This window comes from Enhydra lutris, unplaced genomic scaffold (assembly GCF_002288905.1).
Source record: "Enhydra lutris kenyoni isolate GAN:26980312 unplaced genomic scaffold, ASM228890v2 scaffoldscaffold7, whole genome shotgun sequence".
In the NCBI taxonomy this organism is placed as follows: Eukaryota; Metazoa; Chordata; class Mammalia; order Carnivora; family Mustelidae; genus Enhydra; species Enhydra lutris.
The window spans coordinates 10,884,275-10,908,824 of record NW_019154091.1 but is presented as its reverse complement, the minus strand read 5'-3'; the positions used below and the strand labels follow the sequence as shown (position 1 = coordinate 10,908,824).

The 24,550-nt window shown below is 33.8% G+C and overlaps 1 protein-coding gene across 2 annotated transcripts in view; it reads right to left on the bottom strand.

Annotated features, from left to right (window-relative positions):
* Positions 1-24,550, bottom strand: part of LOC111142206 (early endosome antigen 1) — a 115,359-nt gene that overhangs the window by 19,747 nt on the left and 71,062 nt on the right. For both annotated transcript variants that reach the window (XM_022495233.1, XM_022495234.1), the window contains 8 exons: positions 21,215-21,418; positions 18,525-18,725; positions 17,330-17,443; positions 15,973-16,128; positions 14,100-14,239; positions 5,687-6,017; positions 3,842-3,943; positions 1,865-2,059 (listed from right to left, as the gene is read on the bottom strand). In XM_022495233.1, the coding sequence (XP_022350941.1) occupies positions 1,865-2,059; positions 3,842-3,943; positions 5,687-6,017; positions 14,100-14,239; positions 15,973-16,128; positions 17,330-17,443; positions 18,525-18,725; positions 21,215-21,418 (1,443 nt within the window). The remainder of the gene's footprint in view (positions 1-1,864; positions 2,060-3,841; positions 3,944-5,686; positions 6,018-14,099; positions 14,240-15,972; positions 16,129-17,329; positions 17,444-18,524; positions 18,726-21,214; positions 21,419-24,550) is intronic.

The window sequence follows — 24,550 nt, the reverse complement described above, 5'->3', positions numbered from 1 at the left end:
GTGGGTTAAGCCTCTGCCTTCAGCTCAGGTCATGATCTCAAGGTCCTGGGATAGACTCCCACATTGGGCTCTCTGCTCACCAGGGAAGCTTGCTTCCCCTTCTCTCTCTGCCTACCTCTCTGGCTACTTGTGATCTCTCTCTCTGTGTCAAGTAAACAAATAAATAAAATCTTTTAAAAAAAAGAAGTTATACTTAAAAAAAAAAAAAAAGAAAGAAAGAAAAAGAAAGTATCTGTCTATAAGCCAGGAAATGGATCCTTACCAGACACCGAATATGCCAGTGTCTTTATTTTTTATTTATTTTTTGTCTTTATATTGGACTTCCCAGCCTACAGAACTGTGAGAAATAAACAGTTACTGTTTAAGCCACCAAGTCTATGGTATTTTTGTTATAGCAATCCAAACTAAGACAACTACCAATAAAAACATTTCCTTTAAAATCTCATAATTCTTTTAAGATCTCATAATACTTTTGTTTTAAGATCTCATAATTCTTAAGGTGTCTAATAAATTCATGCAAAGTATGATCAATATACATTAATCATAAATCTAAAATAAATCCTATTGTAACTAATAATTTAATTAAGAAGAAAATGTGCTAAAATAGTTGGGCTTTATTTTTTTTAATTTATGAAACTATTATGCTATAAAAATGAAGATCTGGGGAATACCTGGATATGAGGACAATAAATTTGGGGGAAAATAATTACTTCAAGATATCAAAGCATACAACAGAATATGTATTGTGATAATTATATCCTGCCTTATGATTATGTATAACACCAAAAATGAAAACTTGTCTACTTTTGAGTTATTAGAAAATTACTCTTTTGTAAAGTGACACAGTTATAGTTATACAGTGGTCAACATAAAATACCTATTTGCAAGGTTAAATTTTTTTCTCTAGTAATGTGATAACTAACTCTTAATGACATATTTTGATTGTTCTACATAAAAGAGATTTCACTTCTCAGGACATCTGAGTGGCTCAGTCAGTTAAGCACCTGACTCTTAATTCTGGCTCAGGTCATGCTCTCAGTGTTGTGAGACAGGGTTATGTGATGGAGTCCACAGCAGGCTCCATGCTCAGTGGGGAGTCTGCTTCAGATTCTTTCCCTCTGCCCCTCTCCCGAACACCCCCACCCCACTCTTTCACACACACACACACACACACACACACACACACACACACACTCTCTCTCTCTCTCTCTCTTTCTCTAGTAAATAAGTGAATCTTTAAAAAAAAAAAAAAAAAAGACATTTCACTTCTCTCTTCTCTGTTGACCAAATGACATGCAACAGTAGTGAAAGTTCTTTTTGTTCAAATATTAAGTACAATCCATTTGTCAACCTGTACAGACAAGTATTAAAATATATTTAAGAATAAAAAGATTAGAATCATTTAGAAATGAAAACCATTAAGATGTAACTTAGAATATCAGACAATTAGAACTATACGAAACCTACACTCCTGAATTTCTTTAATACATACCATTTTGTGGTTTTTGTTCTTATCTTCCCTTAATATGGATCATTTACTTTTAAAATCCTTTAAAATTTTCTAATGCCCTAGAAATGTATAAATTATTCCCATAACATTAAGTGTTAATTATATTAGTGTATAAAAAGGTAATTTTATGTCTATCAGATGATTAATTTTAAGTAAAGATTATCTAAAAACATGGTTAGTGAATGGAAATCCAGACTTATAGATTTAATTACATAATTAAAATACTTAGAAAAATTACTTAGAAGAATTTTGAGCATATAAATTTTTGTTTGTTGCAACTCATCTGTGTTATCACATTATCTTAACTGCAAAGATTTTCTTCCCATGAAAAGTAAACAAATACCATATTACTACCTTCTGTGAAATAGCAATTTTAACTTCTCCTTGGAGTGCATCAATTTGTTTTTTCTTCTGTTCAGTCAATTGCTTTAGCTCATTTATGTTCCCCTGAAGTTGCTGTTCTTCTTTTTCCTTTTGTTTTAAAGTGTTCTGGGCCTGTACAACTTGTCCCTGCATTGAATTGAGTTCCACTTTCAAATGATGAGAAGTCTAAAAGAAAATAAAATCTGTTTAGCATTCATCATTCAAGCAAGACACATTTACTGGGTACCTTCTACATGCCAGGTACAACTCTAGGTAGAAAGTACAAAGTCTGGTGGCCACAGGTGATAAGTAGTAAACAAAAAAATAAAAAATAAAAAAATAATAAAAATAAAACCAAAAATCCCTGCCATCAAACAGAGTTCATAACTGATGCTATTCCCTATTAGATAACATGCCGGATTAATCTTTAATATTTGTTTAATCTTACCTTCCTTTCTAGCTTGTAAGTATGTGTTTGGATAGAGCTTGTAAATGAGCTAGACTAGTATTACCTTGTATCACAGAAAATAGGAATATTAATATCAATCTTTGGACTGCTGGAATGTCTACTGTCTTTCAAGAATAGTCTCAAAATGCTAACTTAGCTCATTGGCCATGGTTAATCAGAAAGAATAGCTCCTTATTTACTCTGATACAACTAAAATCATTTTTGGCAAATATGTTTAGGATCTGTCTGATGACATTAAACTATACCATGCAATAGTTTCCTCATTTAGAGATCTGGGGTATGTTGTGCTACTACCATGTTTTTATAATCTACTAGGATATATTTCTGTTCAAAATATAGAAGTGACACTGAGGTTCTTCTGTGGCCAACGTGAACTACAATGATCTCCAGTCCTTCCAGCCAAAGTCATGTTTTCATGTTTTATGCATATTTCATTATGAACCTAACTTGAGCATTTGACCATATTCAAAGTTACTTCTGAAAAGTTTCACCACTACATATGGTTGCTTCAGCTTATCTCCAACTTTTATGCAAAACAGGGAGTCAGGCAGTGTAACAATGATGATGATTATAATATGATAACCAATGATAAAATGATAGCTAACATCTGAGCATTTATTTTATTCTGTTATAATGGTTCCAAGCACTTTGAAATATATTAACCCAATTTTCTCCTAACATAATCCTACAGCATAGATTCTCTTATTAGCCCCATTTTACTGCTGAGGAAATGGGAGCATGGAGAGATTAAGTAATCTGCCTAAAACAAGTCAAGACAGCACACCTAGCAAATAGCACAGTCAGGATATAAATCTGGACAACGGATTCGGAGCTTGAGCACTAAGCCACCATAATTTTGCCACTTAATGACTGGCATCTAAAACACAAGTGGTATCCTTTCAAGCAACAACCAGACTACAATCATATTAAGGACTTCTCAAGACTAGATTTTGCTGCTTTATCAAATTAGATCTCTATAGAAAAACTACATGCCTGGACTGCTAGAGGTAGGTCTTCAGAGAATAACAACTATATATTATATCCATTTATTTACTCATTTGCTTGTTTATTTTAGATGGAGAGCAATAAAAGCATTAACCACAGAAAATCTGTTGTTATACAACGTTAACATACCATTAAATATAAATGTCCATGAAATAAAGAGCTGTTAAAATATTATTTCTATGGAAAGCCTATCAAGGTATTTTTCTCAATCATAATAATGTTCCTTAATCTAAATTATCTAGTTATAACTCTACAGTAAATTGGCCCAATTAACTTTATTAATTATAATCCTTTATTTTGGGTCTTTTATTATAAACTAGCTTAAATCTTTTTAGCAGCAGGTAGAACATAAATGACAATTTTAAACTATTTTTTTGTGATCCATCACATTTCAGAGACATAAACCTCCTTTGACTTAAGTATCAGTGTGAAATTTTGAAAATACAGACCTTATTATTCTTCACATATTTTACATTACAGAAAAAAAATCTTACCTGCTTCTCTTTTTCGAGTGACTTTTTCAGTTCACTCTGTTCCTTAAGTGTGTTCTCCATCTGCACTTGAAGCTGATGCTTTAATTCTTTGCAAGTTTTTTCCTAAAAAATATAAAAACTACATTATACAGAAGATATCTGTAGTAAGCTTAAGAAGTTTGATTTATATGCTTAGTAAGATCCACACATAGAAACACACTAGAATCATTGATGGGTTAGCATGGGATAGAATCATCCATTTGAGTTATAAAACAGCCAAATATTAGAGCAATAAAGGTAGACGGATGGAAAAAGGTTAAAAGCTTCTATCATCAACCAGCAGTAGAACACTTTGGAAACCACAATTTTAGGTCACACAATTAATTACAATTAATTAACTTGTCATGCCATTTTAAAAGTAGAATAACAGGGGCGCCTGGGTGGCTCAGTGGGTTAAGCCGCTGCCTTCGGCTCAGGTCATGATCTCAGGGTCCTGGGATCGAGTCCCGCATCAGGCTCTCTGCTCAGCAGGGAGCCTGCTTCCCTCTCTCTCTCTCTCTCTCTGCCTGCCTCTCTGTCTACTTGTGATCTCTGTCAAATAAATAAATAAATAAATCTTTAAAAAAAAAAAAAAAAAAAAGTAGAATAACAAAAGAGGCGCCTGGCTGGTTCAGTTGGCAGAGCCTGCGGCTCCTGATCTCAGGGTCCTGAGTTTGAGCCCCATGTTGGGCGTGGAGCTACTTTTTAAAAAAAGCTCGTAAAAGCAGAATGACAATCGTCAAGAAAATGGAAAAAAGGAAATTTTTGTAAAAGAATGTATTAAAACAATAAAGAATAATCACATATTATTATATATATGATTTCTATTACATATATATTTATATATGCCATATATAAATATATTTAAATTCATATAAATAAAGAATAATCAATACTTAAGAGGGAAGCTGTACAGATAGGAGATGTTTTCTCCAAACAGAAAGGAACATAAAAGTAACATGCTAATATTATATATTTTTTGTGCTACTGAACATTTTCACTGACCCTCATATTGCTACATGCTGTAACATGTAACATGCTGTTACTCTGTTATTCTGGGTTAAAATACTTCTTTTTTTTTTTTTTTTTTTTTTTTTTGCAGATTTATTTATTTATATGAGAGAGAGAGAGAAAGAGTACGCATGAGCAGGGGAAAGGGCAGAGGGAGAGAAACTCAAGCAGACTCCACACTGAGCCAGACACAGGGCTTGATTCCAGGATCTTGAGATCATGACCTGAGCCAAAATCAGGAATCAGATGCTTAACCAACTAAGCCACCCAGGCATCCTATGGATTTCTGAGAGTACATTCCCCATTTAGCATTTCCTGAAACTGTGTGACTTTTATTTCATATAGTTTAAATATGTTTTAGGGTAACTCTAAGACATGACATTATCTAGAGTTGTAGAACATTCAAAACTTTAGAACAACTTGGAAAGTTTATAATACCAGAATTAAAAGTCATCAAGATCCTCTGGGTTTTTTTTCTGTTTTTTTTCAGGCAAGAGAATAATGCTTGAATCAGCAGTTACATTCTCTATGAAAATGTCTCTGAGGACAAACAGGCAGCACTTTCTCCCAAACCCAACATCATACCAACAATAGACAAAAACTGTATATTCAACTAAAAGTTTCCTGGGCCTCTGGAAATTTTACACACAAACACCAATATCTTTTTCTCAGGTTAAGAAATCCCAATTCCTTTTCTCATAAGAATTACTTGAAATCATTTAAATGTAGGATAAAAAGTCAATGGTGGGTTAAGCAGAAAAACCAGTACATTTTAGATAAAAATTACTTCTACCTAAGTAAACATAAACAACTAACCAAATCTAATATAGCAGCTTTTCCTTTCTGATTTTCCTTTTCAAATTCACTTTTGGAGTTCTTCAAAGAATCAGAAACTTTTGATAGATTCTCTTTTGTTGCAGAAAGCTCTGTCATTAGAGTTTCTTTCTCCATCTTCACTTTTTGTAGTTCTGCTGCTGCTGTTTGAATTTTATTATTTAATTCCTTGTGCTGCATCTTTGTATCCTGACTTAAATTTTCAATTTCTTGTTTAAGGATTTTTTTTTCTTCCTCTTGCTTAGTAAGCATTTGCTTAATATTTTCAAGGGCTTCAGATTTTTTCTGAAGATCCAACTTCATACTGGATACTCTAAATATTTAAGAAACAAATTTTTAATTAATGCATAATTTACAATTCTTAATAAGCATTAAAAATTAATAATTATTATTTTAAATTAATAATTGAGTTTTTAAACTTTCTTGTGTAGCTCAGAAGTAAAAATAATAATTTAATGTCATAAAACAACACAACTGAAAACACCTTAAATCTGATCTGATCATTTGACAGATAAAGATGATTTTAAGTCAAATCCAGTCTCATCTATTGCAATGGATGTCCCCCAAAACTGTACATATATCTGACCCTCAAGTCTACAACAGCCAGAAAAGGTTTTCCATGTACCTTAAAGAACTTATTCATTGTGTTAGCCCCCATGCATACAGAGCACTTTGCCGCTTACCTTGAAAACATAAAACACATTATGTATTTTCTAGATATTAAACTTTAAAATATGATTAGTGTAGGAAAAAATAAAGTAAAAAAGAAATATTTCACTTCAAACAGAAAAACAAAAGATTTATTTTAATTCTAGACCCTAGCAGATTATACAAAAGACTTGTTATCATTTGTGCCTTAAATGTAAGTTTTCTACACCTAAATGAATAAGCTACAAGCATAAAGAAATGAAGATACAGCTTTAAGAAAGAACTTCTACTGTTTTGACAAAATGAAATTATGCACCCAAAAAACCCCACATATTAAAGATCAACCTTTTTAAAGTGAAAATAAAACCAGATGCAAAGTAACATTTCTTGAATGCATACTATTTCTGATGTACTTTATAATCAGTATAAATTTAATAATATGTTAAAGAGAGGTTGCTAGAAGATGTACTAGCCACATATTTGAAGTTGGGTATTTATACAATACCAGAATTATATTTAAATTTGGAAATTTTTCAACTTTTAGTCCCAGAAATTTACTTTTACTTTCTAAAAGTGGCTTGAAAAGTGCATTCATAGGATACTGTACCTCACTGATTTTCAAAGGTCTAAATAGAAAGGTCATTATCTTTTTCATATAGCTACAATTCCTATCAAGCAACCCTAAAATTAGTACTTGATATATATCTCTATGATACTTAACTTTCCCATAAATAATTATTATAAAATCGTAAGATTATGTGAAAGAAGGAAAAACAGAAATAAAGTCTTTCATTGTCACGTAAAACTTTAATTTTAAAAAGGGCACTAAAGGAAGTAATAAGTAAATCTTCAATCACAGTTGGAAACAACACCTTTTTTCAGAATTGACAAAACAACCAGAGGTCAGGGGAAGGCAAGGATAAAGAAGGTTAAACATTATCTGGAATGAATATATCAAGAGAACAAAAAGTATAGAATAAGAAACCTACTCAATCGTATTGTAATAGAGTTGTCTGGTGACAGATGGTAGCTACCATTGTGGTGAGCATAGCAGAAAATATAGAGGTCGTGAATCACTTTGTTGTACAGCTGAAACTAAAGTAACATTGCGTATCAACCATATTCAAATAAACAACAAAAAAAAAAACCTATTTTTTAAAACACTATCAACCACCTTGACTAATTAAAACTTATAGACAGAACACTTACCAACAGAGAATATACCTATGTGCACATGGAAAATTAACCAAGGTAAACCATACACTGGGCAATAAATAAGACAGGTTTTTTTGGGGGGTTTTTTTTTTTTAAGATTTTATTCATCCACTTGACAGACAGAGATCACAAGCAGGCAGAGAGGCAGAGAGAGAGGAGGAAGCAGGCTCCCCGCTGAGCAGAGAGCCCGATGCGGGGCTCAATCCCAGGACCCTGGGATCATGACCCGAGCGGAAGGCAGAGGCTTTAACCCACTGAGCCACCCAGGTGCCCCGCCCTAATACAGTTTTAAATGTCCAAATTTTACAGAGCATGTTCTCTGTTCACAATGGAATTAAATTAAAAGTTAGTAACAACTATCTAGAAAAGCTCCAAATATCTGGAAAGTAAACAACATACTTCTAAATACTCCATGTATCGGGCTCCTGGGTGGCTCAGTTGGTCAAGCAACTGCCTTCACCTCGGGTCATGATCCTGGAGTCCTGGGATCAAGTCCCACATCGGGCTCCCTGCTCAACAGAGAGTCTGCTTCTCCCTCTGACCTCTCCCCTCTCATGCTCTCTCTCTCTTAAATAAATAAAATAAATCTTTAAAATAAATTTATAAATAAAGAGGGGCACCTGGGTGGCTCAGAGGGTTAAAGCCTCTGCCTTCGGCTCAGGTCATGGTCCCAGGGTTCTGAGATCGAGCCCCACATTGGGCTCTGTGCTCAGCAGGAAGCCTGCTTCCCCCCCGCCCTCCGTGTCCCTCTCTGTCTACTTGTGATCTCTCTCTGTCAAATAAATAAATAAAATCTCTAAAAAGATAAAATAAATTTGTAAATAAAGAAATAAAGAAATACTCCTTGTATCAAAGAAAAAAAATCACAAAGGATATTACGGTAATGAAAATACACTGCAAGATGAGAGTTGGAAGGAGAGCTGGATGCACAGATGTAAGAGGGCCTTGAAAAAGGGGAAACCTTGCCCTGTTTTTTGGGCTGAGACCTGGAATCAGGGGTAAGGTTTAGTAAAATGCTGGATGTGTTTACCCAGCCCTTTTTTCATAGTTGGTAGAGTAGAAATGCAAGATATTACATTAAAAAGTTTCCATAAAGTATATAGGCAAAAAAAGACTTTAGTATTAAAAGGTTTCCCTACTCCAATATGATATAGAAGCCTCTGCATGAGTTCTGAACCATGAGATTAGAACATGGAGTAGAAATGGGCCCATTTACTTTGAACCCATTAGAAATGGAAAGAACCTTTGTGCCCACAGGGGCCTTGGGAAGAAGAACAAGAACCAGCTCAGAGGTGATTTTCATGGATTGACGAGTGGGTTCCAAAAGTGACAAATTACTCAGTGGGTGATATAAGAGATTATATGTGCTCCCCAAACTATGATGTTAACAGTGAGAAGGAACACCATTTAAGGTATATAATGCACCTCTATACCCTCAAATTCAAATACTTCACTATATGTGAAAACAAGAAATTTTTCTCATCACTCCCAAACAAGGGCAAAATCATGAAGGTGTCAAACAACTTAATTATCATCAATCTGACAGGTTTTATTTCATTTCCCTGAAGGGTACCTCTCTAGGTCCTCAGTTTCCATCTTTATTACTGAGAGTCAAAAAACCTTCATACCCTTGACACAGATCAAGTCTGTGAACTCAGTCAGAGAGGTCTATTTGGCATTTAAAGGCAAAGTCTACTGAAATGTGACTGGTGACAACCCCTCCTTTGAAAAAATCCAGATAAATGGAGTGGAACTGATTTTTTCCATCAAAATTCTGGTGAGTTATGTGTCCATTGAAGATTTTATGGTAAGACCCAATGGAAGCATCAACATCAAAAACAAGCTAAGAAAGAGACTAATTCTACCTTAGAGGTGAACAAAAGATGCCCCATCTCAGCACTTTTATGAATATATGGGGTATGTCTGGAGGCAGATACCCCTTCTGCCACTAAGGACATTTAAAATTTCTTTTATCAATTCATCTTTTAGATCCTAATATCTTCTAAACTAATTCACCCTTATACTCAGAGCTATCATAAATAAGCCCATTAAGCACTTAGTACAAATGGGAAAAGACAATCTTCCTCAAGGTAATTTATTCCATCTGTTAAAAATTATCATACTAAACTGATTTTACTGGACTATGACATATAGTTACCATTTGCAGAAACCTGGCAAAATACAAAGAGGATGAGTAACTATGAAAATGAAACAGATACTACAAAAAGTGGACAACCACAGGGAAGCTTCCACATTAAAAAGCTATAAAAAGAAAAGCAAACTAAACCCAAAGTCTAAGGGAGAAAATACTAAAGAGAAGATGAGAAATAAATGAAATAGAAAATTGACAAAATCAGGGATGCCTGGCTGGCTCAATCAGTACAGCATGTGACTCTTGATCTTAGGGTTGTGAGTTTGAGCCCCATATTGGGCATAGAGCCTACTTAAAATAAAATAAAATAATTTTTAAAAAATAAATAAAGTTCATATAAATAAATAAAGTTCTAATCCAAAAAAAAAGAAAATTGACAAAATCAAAAGTTTTTTTATGTAACCGATAAACCCCAAATTAGATTGATCAAGAAAAAGAGAACATAAATTAGACTATTAAGAATAATAAGACATCACTACAGAGCCTACAGACCTTAAAAGTATAATGATCTTGTGAACATTATACCAATAAATTTAAAGTTTAGATTAAATGGAAAAATTCCTTCAAAAATACAAATTACCAAAACTGATTCAAATAAAATATTAGAAAAAAATACTAGCCCTGTATCTATTAAATAAATTGAACTCTAAATTAAAAAGCAATCCATAGAGAACTTCAGGTCAGTTGGTTCATTGGTGGATTCAACAAAACATTTAAGAAATAAATAATACCCCTCACAAACCCTTTTAAAAAGGAGAGGAAGAAAGAAAACTATTTATTTATTATTATTATTTTTAAATTTTATTTATTTGACAGAGATCACAAGTAGGCAGAGATGCAGGCAGAGAGAGATTGGGAGGAGAAGCAGGCTCCCTGCTGAGCAGAGAGCCCTATGTGGGGCTCAATCCCAGGACCCTGGGATCATGACCTCAGCTGAAGGCAGAGGCCTAACCTACTGAGCCACCCAGGCGCCCCTGTCAATTTATTTTTAAGACCAGCATAACCATAATTCCAAAACGACAACAATGATATTAAAGAACAACCAGACCAACAGTCCCCATGAATGCATATAAAATTCTAATCAAAGTATTATCAACTCAAAAACAGCAATATATAAAAAGAATAATACAGGATAATCAAGTGGGATTTATCCAAGGAAAGCAAAGTTGGTTTACTATTTAAAAAAGCAATCAATGCAATTCACCATATTAATAAAATAAAGAAGGAAAAACCATATGATCATATCATTAGATGCAGGAAAAAGAAGTTGATAAAAAAAAATTTTAAGAAAACTAGTATAGATAGGAATGCTCTCAATCTGATAAAAGAATCGGGGGGTGGGGGACACACAGCTAATCTCAAAATTAATGATGAAATATTTCATGTTTCCAACCCAAAGCTGGAACAATGCAGGGATATCCACTATCTTTTTATTCAAAATTCACTGGAGGTGTCAGCTAACAGTAAATCAAAAAAAGAAAAAATAAATAAAATAAAATAAAAGGCCTACAGAATGAAAAAAAAACTGTTGATAATTAACAAATACTAAGATTTTCCACTTAGAATATTCTAAAAACTCTACAAAACCAAAATGTGAATTTAGCAAGGCTAGAAGGTAGTAAGCCAATATATAAGATTCAATTGTATTTTTTTTAAAGATTTTATTTATTTATTTGACAGAGAGAGATCACAAGTAGACAGAGAGGCAGGCAGAGAGAGAGAGAGAGAGAGAGAGAGAGAGGGAAGCAGGCTCCCTGCTGAGCAGAGAGCCCGATGCGGGACTCGATCCCAGGACCCTGAGATCATGACCTGAGCCGCCAAAGGCAGCGGCTTAACCCACTGAGCCACCCAGGCGTCCCTCAAGTGTATTTTTATACTAGCCACACACAATCAGAAAATTTTAAAACCTGAAAAGCATCAAATATTTAGGATTAAATTTAGGAAGAGATATTTAAGATTCCCATTTTAAAAACAAAATGTTAATCAGATACTAAAGAAGACATAAATATTAGAGAAATACTACATTCATGGATTAGAAGACTCAGTATTCTTTTTTATTTTTAATTTTTTATTTATTTGACACAGAGAGAGAGATCACAAGTAGGCAGAGAGGGAGGGGGAAGCAGGCTCCCCGCTGAGCAGACAGCCCGATTCGGGGCTCAATCCCAGGACCCTGAGATCATGACCTGAGCCGAAGGCAGAGGCTTAACCCACTGAGCCACCCAGGTGCCCCTAGAAGACTCAGTATTCTTAAAACATTAATTCTCCCCAAATTGAACTACAGATTCATTGTAATTCCAATCAAAACCCAATAGTTTGATTTATAGAAATGGATGTTAATATTAAAATTTATATGGAAAAGCAATAAACTTAAAAGCATCAAGACAATCTTGAAAAAGAATTAAATTGGAGGGCTGATACAACCTGATAACAAGACCTATACCACAAAGCTACAAAAATCAACACAGGATGGTACTGGTGTCAGAATACCATACAGACATAAAGACCAAGAGAACAGAATTGAGTCCACAAATGAACCCACATATATTAAAATAACTGCTTTGACAAAGGCATGAAAGGCCACTTATTGGGAGAAAAAGGTTTTATCAAAAAATGGTACTAGAATAACTTAATGATGTACAGGAAAAAAGATAATCCTGGACCTCCATCTCATACCTCTCACAAAAATGAGTTCAAGGTAGATCCTAGACCTAAATGTAAAAACTAAAATTATAAAATTTCCAGAAGAAAACATAAGAGAATTCTTCATAAACCCGGAGGACAGCCAGAAGTTTCTTTAAAAAGACACAAAACATAAAATTTTTAAAAAAGGACAAATTGAATTCAACCAAAATTTAAAACTTTTCAATGAAAGACACCACCAAAAAAATGTAAAACAAATCTGCAAAGTCTTGAAAATCTATTTGTCTGTCTGCTTAGCTATCTGGCAAAGGATTAGTACTTTCAATATACAAAGAACTCCTACAAATCAATAATAAAAAGATTCCAATGGGAAAAAATTTTAATAGGCAAAACAATTTGACACTTCACAAGTGAAAAAATGCAAATTAAGCTCACAATAAGATACTATTTCACAGTCAATAAGTAGCTAAAATTAAAGGACCAACAACACCAAACTGGCAAGGATGTGAAGCAACTGAAACACTGCCAGTAGGAGTATAAAATGGTACAGCCAGAGGTGCCTGGGTGGCTCAGTGGGTTAAAGCCTCTGCCTTTGGCTCTGGTCATTATCCCAGGGTCCTGGGATTGAGGCCTGCATCCAGCTCCCTGCTCAGCAGGGAGCCTGTCCCACCCCCGCCTCTCTGTCTGCCTCTCTGCCTACTTGTGATCTCTGTCTGTCAAATAAATAAATAAAATCTTTACCAAAAAATGGTACAGCCATTTTGGGAAAAGGTTTGGCAGTTTTTCATACAGTTAAACATATATCTACCCCACCATGACGCTGAACTTTCACAAAAATGCTTATTTAAGAATACTGATAGCATCTTTATTCTTAACAGGTAAAAACTGCAAACAACCAAAAAAATACCACCCAAAAAAGATAATCAAATTATAATATTCATTCAGTGGAACAATATTTATTCAACTACATGGATGAATTTTAAAAAGAGTATGTTAAGTGATAAAAGGCAGTTATAAAAAAGAACATACTGCATAATTTCATTTCAAAAACACATAACAGCAATCTATGGAGACTGAAATTAGAACTGTGGTGTCTACAAGGTATTGACTAGGACACCTGAGAAAACTCCACAGGTAATAAAAATGTTGTGGGGGAAGGGGGTGCATTTTATTGCACAAAGTATATACCTACTAAAACTCAAACTGTACATGTGAGATCTGTGCATTTAATGGTATATAAAATTTACTTCAATAATTTTTAAAAAGGTACACTGATTCTAGGGTTTCCCTTGTGCTCATTAATATAATTTGTTAAGATACATCACAAAGCTAAAACAGATCATTTCTTATAAGAAAGTATACATTCCCTACTTGATATAGTCTCTCAAAGTAGAAGCCCAATTGCTTCTTGGCTGATATTAGAAATACTCCTCTATTTGTTACTTTTACATTTATTTATTCAAATTAGTGAACAACTCAAAACAATTGCTTTAACTCAGATAAATGAGTACCATACTACTGTTGAAAAGAGACTGGATGACCCAGATTTTCAGTCCTTTCTAGTGAAGGTAAATTTAACCCTATTATGATGGCTTTATTTTTCATTCATTGATATAAACACCAGAGTTTATAGAATCAACATAAACATTAAATAAATCTTTAAGCCCTGCAATAGCAAAATTGAAACCATAATATTTTAATAGTTTATAATCCCTCCCTTAAAGTAGTTTAGCTTACATTTCTTTCTCCATTTCAAGTTGTTTACTCAATTCTGTGGCTCTAAGCTCTAAATCTGTATTCAGCTGTCTTTGCAGTTGTAGATCCTGCAAAGCTTGTTCCTTGCTTCCTTTAACTTCAAGAGTATCCACTTCTAGTTTCTATGGAAGAAATATGATACAGTAACCATTTTAATATCAATAATTATCCATCTATTATTAAATATAACATTTTTGTTTATACTCAAATTGGTGTTGACATAACACACAATAATAACCATAAAATATTTATGTTATAATAAAAAACATTTTCCATTCTGAAGCCATTACTGAATAAAGGAACTATTTATTTTGGAATCTTTCAAAGGAACTACCACAGGCTTTATAAATGACAGGCAGTCACTAAGTATCTACTTTTAAAAATTAACTCTAAAAAAGAGAATAAACTTAAAATAATTATGTCTATTATTTGAAAAAAAGTTTTAATTCAAGTGTGAAAAAACAAGATAACAGGTTCACATGTGGGTCCACTTAAAATATACTATCCTTTATAGCAGTGAACAACACCGATATAATTGTAAATATTCATTCAAAATTAAAATGGAGTTATCATGTCATCCTTCTTGTTACATTTGTTGACCCTAAATATAAAGTCAATTGAATACTTGGTTTTGCATCTTTAAATTCTTGGTTTAAAGATTCCTGTTCTTTATAGCATAGTTTCTGTCTCATACACATACATATCATACATATAACTGTGTATACTTTTACAAATTTACAAAATCAAGCTGTTTAGGGTAAAGTTTAAGTATCAATGAGCAATACATTTTCTTATATAGTTGTAATAATTTTGTACCCTAAGTATTTTATAAACCAATCTAGGTACTGTGGCTCTTATTCAACACTTACACTGGATATTGGATGTAACTGTAAAATTCTGTAACAAATAACTAAATAAAACACATGGAATACTTCCTAAAATAACTACCAAATGTTAAAGATCTGGTAATCACAAGAGACACTACTGGTTCTAAATAATTTGTAAAAGATACCAAAGAGAATTCTCATTAGATGCTTTTCAATAAAATGGTCTCTCTGTTCTACAAAAAGTAATTTGTCATTATTATCATCACTGGCCATAATAAAAAGAAAAAGAAACCCATAAACAGATTTGTATGCATACAACATTCTTCCATGTTGTATCGGTGTTGATATACACATATATATTCAATAGGTCTACAGAAGTGTTTCATCTGATTGTGAAGGTATAGCACACACACACATAAATTTGAGAAATATCTGTTTAATTGATAGTAGATCCCATCTAAAGAACAAAGGACTCAGGTCAAATCCTCTTCTGATAGGTCTAGTCATTTAACCTCTTTGGTAAATCAACATTTTCACTTGGAATTGTATTAAAGTAAGAAGCAATTTACTACAGAATAAACTTATTATCAAACTAAAAACAAAATGCAAAGGGTATAAATGTAAAGTTTAAAGAAGGAAGAAGCCTGTCATATATATATATATTGGAATAAGGAAGTAAGGAAATGAGAATGATGGAACAGAAGAGGCCTCATAACAACAACAGAATGGTAAGTTCCTTATAATTACAGAGTAGCTTCCTGGTTCATTGTTGCTTTGAAATAGTTACACATTACAAAGGAAACCAAGATACATGTTAAAACTGCCATTTGTAAAAGCCACCCATTAATGAAGAAATAAAATTAAAGATGGAATTCAAAATTAAGACCTGAAAAATTACATGTAATTTCAACTTTTATATGACAACTTCACCCTTGTTTGCAAATTTAAGATCCTCGATTCCTTCTATGTTATCAGTTTCCATTACTACAGCAGAAAATATAGGTTAATTCAGTATCTTTTATACTAACCTTAATTTGACCTTCTAATTCTTCATTTTTTTGTTCTAAAGAGAGGTGTTTCTCTTTATATTCTTTAAGGTGACTTTCCAGCTGACTGCAATGTTCTTGCTTATCCTGCAACTTAGCAGTGACCTGATCCAACTGAGTAGTGATCTTATTTAACTCCTGTAAGAAAAGTACAATTGAAGAAAACTTAGTAAGGTTTACTTTATTGTATGCCTAAATGTTTCATCAAAGTAAAATTGAAAATTCTAATTTTATTTAAGAAACTATTATAGTAAGACTGGAAAGAAGTCTAATGATGAATCAGAGGTTATATTTACCAGTACAAAGGACCTGAACTGAGACTGTACACAGCATGAGATACTAAGTTTATATGCATATTCACTCAATAACTTTTTCTAGGAAGAGTTATTTTAGAAGCCAAAAGATACAACAGAATATTAAATAGGCCAATTATAAAATAACACTTTTATATTATAATTGTTTTCAATGTTCAAGATGCCATTTCAAAAAATAACATTTAAAAACAGTGACCACATCTATGAACTTGTTCATTTGTAGATTCTAAAAGCACTGAAAGAACAAAATACAAATTACTAGTAAATCCACTACCCACAAATAACCACTATTAATGTTTTGATAAGTTTCCTTTTAATCTTTTCTGTGTATATCAATCTTTTGATTTATACTTTTAAAATAGGAATAGAACCTCACTTTACATACTGTTTTATTATAATCTTTAACATAACAATGCATCATCAAATTGTGGTATTATTTTCTAAAATATTGTATTTGCATAAATTTCCATTTTGTTTAATCTAGACCACCTTTTAGCCAAATGTCCTATTTTAGATTCTTAGATTGCTACTAAATTTTTTTGCATTTTATTAACAGAAATGCAAATAGCATCCTAAAAACTATGATTATTCCCTTAGGATAAAGAACTAAAAGTGAGCTAAAAAATAAATCCCAGAGTTCTTGAAATATATTGCCAAACAGCTTTCCCTATGACCATTAAAAGGTTGAACTAACATATACAATCACCAGCAACGTATAAAGGTGGCTTATTCTTCTACACCATCTCCAAACCTTCCAGTGTTACAACACACACATCCTACCTCCATAAGGTCATATTCTGTTACTGTTTTAATTTACAATTGATTCTTAATGAACCTCAACATTTGCTAACATACTTTTGATCGTTTACTTTTTTTGTAGGTTCTGAACTCAGGGAGAAATCAAAGGGAATAAGCAAGTTGATCATGACATTAATAAAACTGAGCATCATTTTTATACATGTTTGCAATTAATTCATCTACCAAAACATTAGTTTATCAAATGAAACTGCATCAGGTTCACTTACCTGCTGTTTATCTTGTAATGCATTTTGGGCTGTGTCCAAATGATTCTGAAGATCTGCTCTCTGAGCAGTTTTTGCTGCTTCTGCTGATAGCAGTAATTCAGTTTTCGCTTTAATCTGTAGTAAAATTGACCAGTCATTTAATTTGTAGTTAGTTCTCGATTTCCCAGTTCATGAACATACATGGCTTTTGTCACTAAATTATTTTTAAAATTAAGTCCTTTGGCAAAAAACATAAGGATTAAGACATTGAAAAGTAAGTATATGATTATCCCCCAAACAGGAACGTGTAGGAGAAAAGACTCCTAATAATGTTGGGATAAACGATGAAGTTTATCATGATATACATGATGATATATACGTCCCTACATGACACCAAAATACTTCTCCCTCTCTCAAATTGGACATCCAAATATTGGGTTATCATATAACTCATATAACAAATAATTATATTTTGAATATGAAGAAATGTGTATCCTCTTCCTCCAAGTTAATAACTATCCCTGTTCTACTATTCTATATTGCTTATTTTCAATAGAATTATTTTCCTAAAATAAAGAAAATCAAGGTTTAGAAATATTTCGATTACTTTCTTTCTATAGTATAGGATAAGAAACCAACAATAAGAATGGAAAAAGAAATCTGTTTTAATTACCATCCCATCATTAATTCATTGAACAGGCATCTATATTGGCCTCTGAAAGAATGTATACTAAAAATATATAACTTTATATATATATATATATATATATACTAATATATATATACTAAAAAATATATATATATATAAAATGTTAAAGTAAAATCTAAAAAATCAAAGTCAAAAGTATTTAACATAGAAATCTAATGGCATAATATCAAATGACTTTGAACTTCAGAAACAATAAGGATTTCATAGAAAAAAAGAAAAGCAAAAAAATCTAGCGGTTTCAGAAGGTAGGGTTTGCCAGAAGAAATAAAGAAAAAAAAGGCAAACATGAAAGCTCAATAAACTGTCTAGATATAACCTTTATTTAATTCCTATTCCTACCGTTTTTCCATTAATCAACAAAGCAGAGAGAGGGAGAGAGTGGTGGGGGGTAGGGGGAGACAGAAAGAGAGACACAAGGAGAAAGAAACAGAATTTATAACATTTGATGGTCTAAAATAGGTGTTTTATTCAGACAAACTCACATTAAATTGCATAATTCAATATTACCTGTATGTCAAGCTGGGAAACCTTCTCCTTGCTCTCATTTAATTGACTAGTCAATTCACTGACACTAGTTTCTAAGGAAAGAACACGGTCTTGTGCAGCTCTAAGATGTGCCTTCTGCTCTTGCACTTGGTCGTGCAAATTCTCCTGGGCCTGTTTATGGCTTTCTGACTGATTCTTCAGCTTCTCTGTGAGTTGAGTTACCTATCATACAAGCAAGACTCTAATTATGAAGATCACAAATGATATAATAAGAACTAAAAAAAAAAAAAATTTAAGGCCCATGAGAATATTAAAGTGCTCTATGATAGGTTATCTCATATTTTCTTCAAGAAAATTTATTCACATCTTTCCAAAAATAAGCAATCTCTCAAAACTATTAGAAAACAACAATTCAGATTTCTATTATTTTTAAAACCATCTCTACTGAGCTATAATTTATATGAAATAAAATTCACCCAATTTAATTGCACAGCTTGAGATTTGATAAATTACACATTCATTTAACCACTGCCACAATCAGATGGAGAACATTTCAATTACCCCAAAAGCTTTACTCATGCCCCTTTGCAGTCCGTACCCTCCACTCATCTGTAGCCCCAGACAATCACTGGTCTAAGTAATAAGAGTTCCTTATATATTTTGAGTATTTCTGAATTGTCAGATATATGTACTGCAAATATTTTCTCCCAGTCTGTGCCTTGGCTTTTATTTTTGTAATGGCACCTTTTGAAAAGCAAACATTTCAATCTAGATGAAATCCAATTCATTTGATGTTTCTTTGGTGTACCTTGCTTAGAGTTCACTGAGGTTTTTGAATCTATGGATTCATATTTTTAATCAATCTGAAACTTGTTTCAGCCATTATTTCAGTAACTATTTTCTCCTCCCCACCCTGTCACATCAATTACATGTATGCTAGATTACATGATACTGTCCCACAGTCACTAAAGCAGAGTTTTTTGGTTTTTGGTTTTTTGAGGGGTTTTTTTAGCCCAGGCTTTTTTTCTCTCTGTGGTTCATTTTGGACAGTTTCAACTGCCTGGTCTTAATGTTCACTACTGCACTTTCTACTTGGTTAATTTATTAAGCCCATATATGTGTGTGTATATATTTATATTTATATATGGAATAATAAACATATGAAGTTCCATTTAATTCTTTATCATTTTCACTTCTATTTCCATTATTATAGTTTTTCCTTTAGAGTAATAAGCGTATTTTAAGAGTCATACATGTTTTCTTCTTTGAATGTCTAGTAATTTTTTTATATTTATGATAACAAGTCCTGATTTTGTTGTCTTCTTTCAGAAATGTTTAGTTTTGTTCCAGCAGGCAGTTAACATACCTGTGATCCAGCTGGATCATTTTGAGGCTTCTTTTTATGCTTTGTTAGGTCAGGTGTACACTAGCTTTTACCCTAGGGCTAGTTTAGCTTTATCCTAAGATCTGACATTCCCAGGGTTTCTACTAAATGTCCCCAAAGCATTGAACCACATCTTTATTCTCTTCCTGGATTTGAACATCTCCCAGCCCTGATCATTTTTCCGTTTGCAGCTTCCTAATGATTGTTCACTGCCTGGCCTCATGAAGCCCCACCACATGAATGGAAAGTTTAGCAGTCAGCTAAAGGCTCAAGTGGATCCCGTATACAGATTTCTGGGGCTGCTTCTCTCCACTGTTCCCCCCTCTCCGATATTCTGCCCCACAAGTATCAGGTGCCTCAACTTTTCTGAACTTCAATTTCTCACTCCTTAGTTCAGTGAGACCACTGTGCTTTCCTTGGATTCCCCCAACCTGCACCTCAGTCTGGAAGATGTCTCCCAGTCAAAAGCTGGAATGATCAAAAGGTTCACTTCCCTTGCTTCTCTTCTCTCAGGAATCAAAGCCCTGCACTGCTTGTTATACAATATCTGAAAACAGTAGTTTTACACATTTTTTTTCTACTGTTCTAGTCATTTATGGTGAAAGGACTAAAGACATATCAGTTACTCCAACATGATAGGAAGCAAAGTACATAGATTTATTTTTATTTATTCTTTTAAAAAGATTAGAAAAGTGGCATTACCTATTGATATTTTATTTTACCATTTTCTCATTTAATTATAACTCTCTTATTAGACTTCTCTTCAAAAAAAGCAACTATAAATTCTATATAAGCAACTTATCAAAATTATCATTAGCTCCGTATTCCAAAGACATATCATGACCAAAATATAAGTAACTAGTAAGCCCACATATTAACTAATACATAGTAACAAGTAACTTGATTAGTACTTTCAGTTTATAAATATGTTTTATAATAAATATGTTCAGTTTATAAATATTCAGTTTATAAATACTCATTCTTTTTTCAAAACATCACAAAATATCATGAAGCAAGAATGCATTATTAATAACAGCTCTACTTTTCTAATGAGCTGACAAGGTAAAATGATTTACTTGTGGTCACACAGGTAATAAGTTTTTTGCTGGGACATGAACTGAGATTTTCTTTGTCAAATTATGCTGACTTACTTTTACTCTAATAGCAACCCAGCTCTAAGGTAAATGAGATGGTAGTCGTTAAAAGAACATAATATTTTAAAAGTACTAATAATAACCAGAATGAAGAGTCATTTAAACAAAGCACTTAGTAAGATTTAGAAAGATAAAAATCAGTTTTAGAAATAGAATACGTTGGACATGCTTACTTGCTCCTGTAAGGTATGGTTTTTTTCTTGTAATTGGTTAAGAACAGCAGTCTCTCCTTCACCAGCCTGAATTTTTGCATAAAGATCTTCTCTTTCTTTTTCTAGTAAGGAAATATTTTCTTTACTTTTCTGTAATAAGGCTTCAAGGTTCTGGATCTTTTGGTCTTTATCACCAATTTGACGTAGTACTTGTTCTAAATCATTCTGTAAAGAAGTGAAAACTACTAACTTAAGGATAGAGAACTTAAAAAGTCATTCTTCAAACAAAATGATTGATAATACATTTTGCAACTCAAACTCTTAGTCTTACATTTTTTAACTACTTATTACATTTAACATGGTAAACTTAAATAACTAGAACTATATACTTAATAATACAAACCTATATTATTGATAATAAATTAGAATTTAATTCCTAAAAACAACCTTCAATTATTCACATTATTATTCTAACACTCGAAACTCACTGCCCACTACTCCTCTTCTTCTTTAATCCACGGCAGACTCATAGGACTCTCCTTATTCCTTATCACACCAGGCACACCCACCGCAGGGCCTTTGCACTGTTTTTTCTGTCTAGAATACCTTTCCCACAAAGTCACATGGCTCATTTCCTCTCCTTCAAATGTTTATTCAAATGTCACCTACTCAATCATGCCTACCCTAACCATTACATTTAAAATTGCAGCCTTTAGGGGCATGTGGGTGGCTCAGTTAGTTGAGCATCGGACTCCTGATTCTGGCTGAGACCAGACCTCAGGGTCATGAGACTCAGCCCGGCATTAATAATCTGCCTCAGCAGGGAGTCTGTCTCTTTCCCTCACCCTAGATCTACCCCTCCTCCTACTCATGAGTACTCTGTTAGTAAAATAAATAAATCTTTTAAAAAATTAAAATATAAAATTGCAGCCTCTCCCAATACTCCTTCTCCTGAATGTTTTTTTTTTACCTTTCCATAGCACTTAACTTTTAACATACTAAGTAAATTACTTATTTTTCATGTTTATCAGTTTCCCTCCGCCCCCTCACTGGAATGCACGCTCCACAAAGGTAAGGATTTTTGTCTGTTTTACTCATTGATGTATCCAAGCTCTCTAAGATATTTGTTGAATGAACAGAGCAATAAAGGACTGCACTCTAACACACGTATACTCATGAAGGCTCATTTCAATACTCCAATAGGACTCTATTGATATACATCAAGGGATCCCTCTTCTTTTACTTTAGCAAGGGCCTAATGTTACACAGAACAGGGTGCATTAGCCCACATCCAGAACAATGCCCATTAATATTCTGGAGCTATCTAACCCACAGCCTTTGGCTCTGCCTCCATCATTCTAACACAGCCTGAGAGAACTTCTCCCTAAACCAGGCCCTAGCCAGGCCCTCTGCAAACCTTACAGTACCCCACACTACTGTGCTTAGATTGAGTCAGCAACCACCTGGTACTCTCAACAATTTGCACCAATACTGCACTATTTGAGATCACTTTCAAACATGTTTCTCCTTTAAGTTTCAATCGCAAAATGATGAAAGGCAACCTAACCCATCTGATCTCATTCTCTACTTCTGCCACTAATGACCCCACTCTCCACATCCCACTCATCTTCTGGAACCACAGCTCCAGGACTAAGCTTTTTTCCAGAATAGTCACTCTATTTCCAAGTCAGAAGTGAAATTTGGTTCACCCTTTACAGATGCTGATTCCCCCTCAACACTCTCAGATATGTAAGAACCATTCTGCTGGGCAAGTAAGGGAGGCTGACTCCTTCCTGGTTTTTCACCCCGTAACTCTCCCCATCATGTAAAAGCTTCATGCTGCTTTGGGGAGTATGTTATTCATTTATTCTATCCTCTATTCTGTTTTGCTATCATCTATAATTCCCTACCTCATCCACTGAAGACTTGAGACCTAACTTGGTTTTTCTCTCAATCCCAATTTCTGCCAATTTTCTGGGAAATACAAAATATACAAAGAATTAAGAGCACAGCCTCAACATTCATATCATCTTAATTCCTGGACCCTTACTCATTTTATTCAATCACTCACATGTAGGATCTTATAATCACTTGAAATTGTTCCAGATGGGAAAAAACTGTCCAACAACCCTATGACCACAACTTCCTGACCATCTTCCAATTTCATGACCTCATTTCTACTCTTCAATGCTGAACACTGACCTCAATTTTCTTCTAGCATATATAGCTTATGCCTCATTTCTCTTCCTGAACCTAATATACAGATATGAACTAACCTTAACTATTCTCTCAACTATTCAACATTCTCCTATTCCTTTCACCTTCAAATTCCCAACAGAGCTACCAAAAAAAAGCCCAATCCTAGATCAATGTTGCAAACTGCTGACTCCACATCTACATTTCTAAGCACTGTGAGAGCAAAATCCTAAACCTTCATAGACTACTGCCACTACAGAGTTCTAGAGTCCAACCTCCATCACATACTCAGAAGCATCTTCCCAATCCTTTCACTTGATTAAGGTTCTTACCCTCAAATATTTGCCTCAACAACAACTTAAAAGCTTCAGTATTCTCTCCAAATTCTTAATATCTGCCTGCCTTTCATTCAACTATTGCCATCTCCAACTTTATCCAAAAAAAAAAAAAAAAAGGGGAGGAGGGGGCAAATCTTCTGGGATGATGCACCTTGATTTTCCAACCCCATATCTATAAAGACATATACTTTCTTTCCTCAAGCTTCGAAGAATATTCTTCAAGGGAGGGTAAGTTCAAATTTACCACCACCCATTTTATCTGTTATCTCATAGCTTTTCAGTAACTTATTATTTCTGTAACCTCTCCTTCAGTATCCTTGATTATTCCCTTTCTACCCATCTCTTTGTCGTAGACTATAAACATGTTTAGGCATCTTTTGTTTTCAAAAACAATTCCCAGAACAAGCCCCACTCATCTCTGCCCAGTCTTTATAAAATTCATTTTTTTTTTTTTAAAGATTTTATTTATTTATTTGTCAGAGAGAGAGAGGGAGAGAGAGCAAGCACAGGCAGACAGAATGGAAGGCAGAGGCAGAGGGAGAAGCAGGCTCCCCGATGAGCAAGGAGCCCGATGTGGGACTCGATCCCGGGACGCTGGGATCATGACCTGAGCCGAAGGCAGCTGCTTAACCAACTGAGCCACCCAGGCGTCCCATATAAAATTCATTTTTAAATTCTAAAAAAGTAATTCAAGGGGCATCTGGGTGGCTCAGTGGTTAAGCGTCTGCCTCCAGCTCAGGTCATGATCCTAGGGTCCTGGGATCAGCCTGGCCTGAGTCAGGCTCCCTGCTCAGCAGAAAGCCTGCTTCTTCCTCTCCCTCTC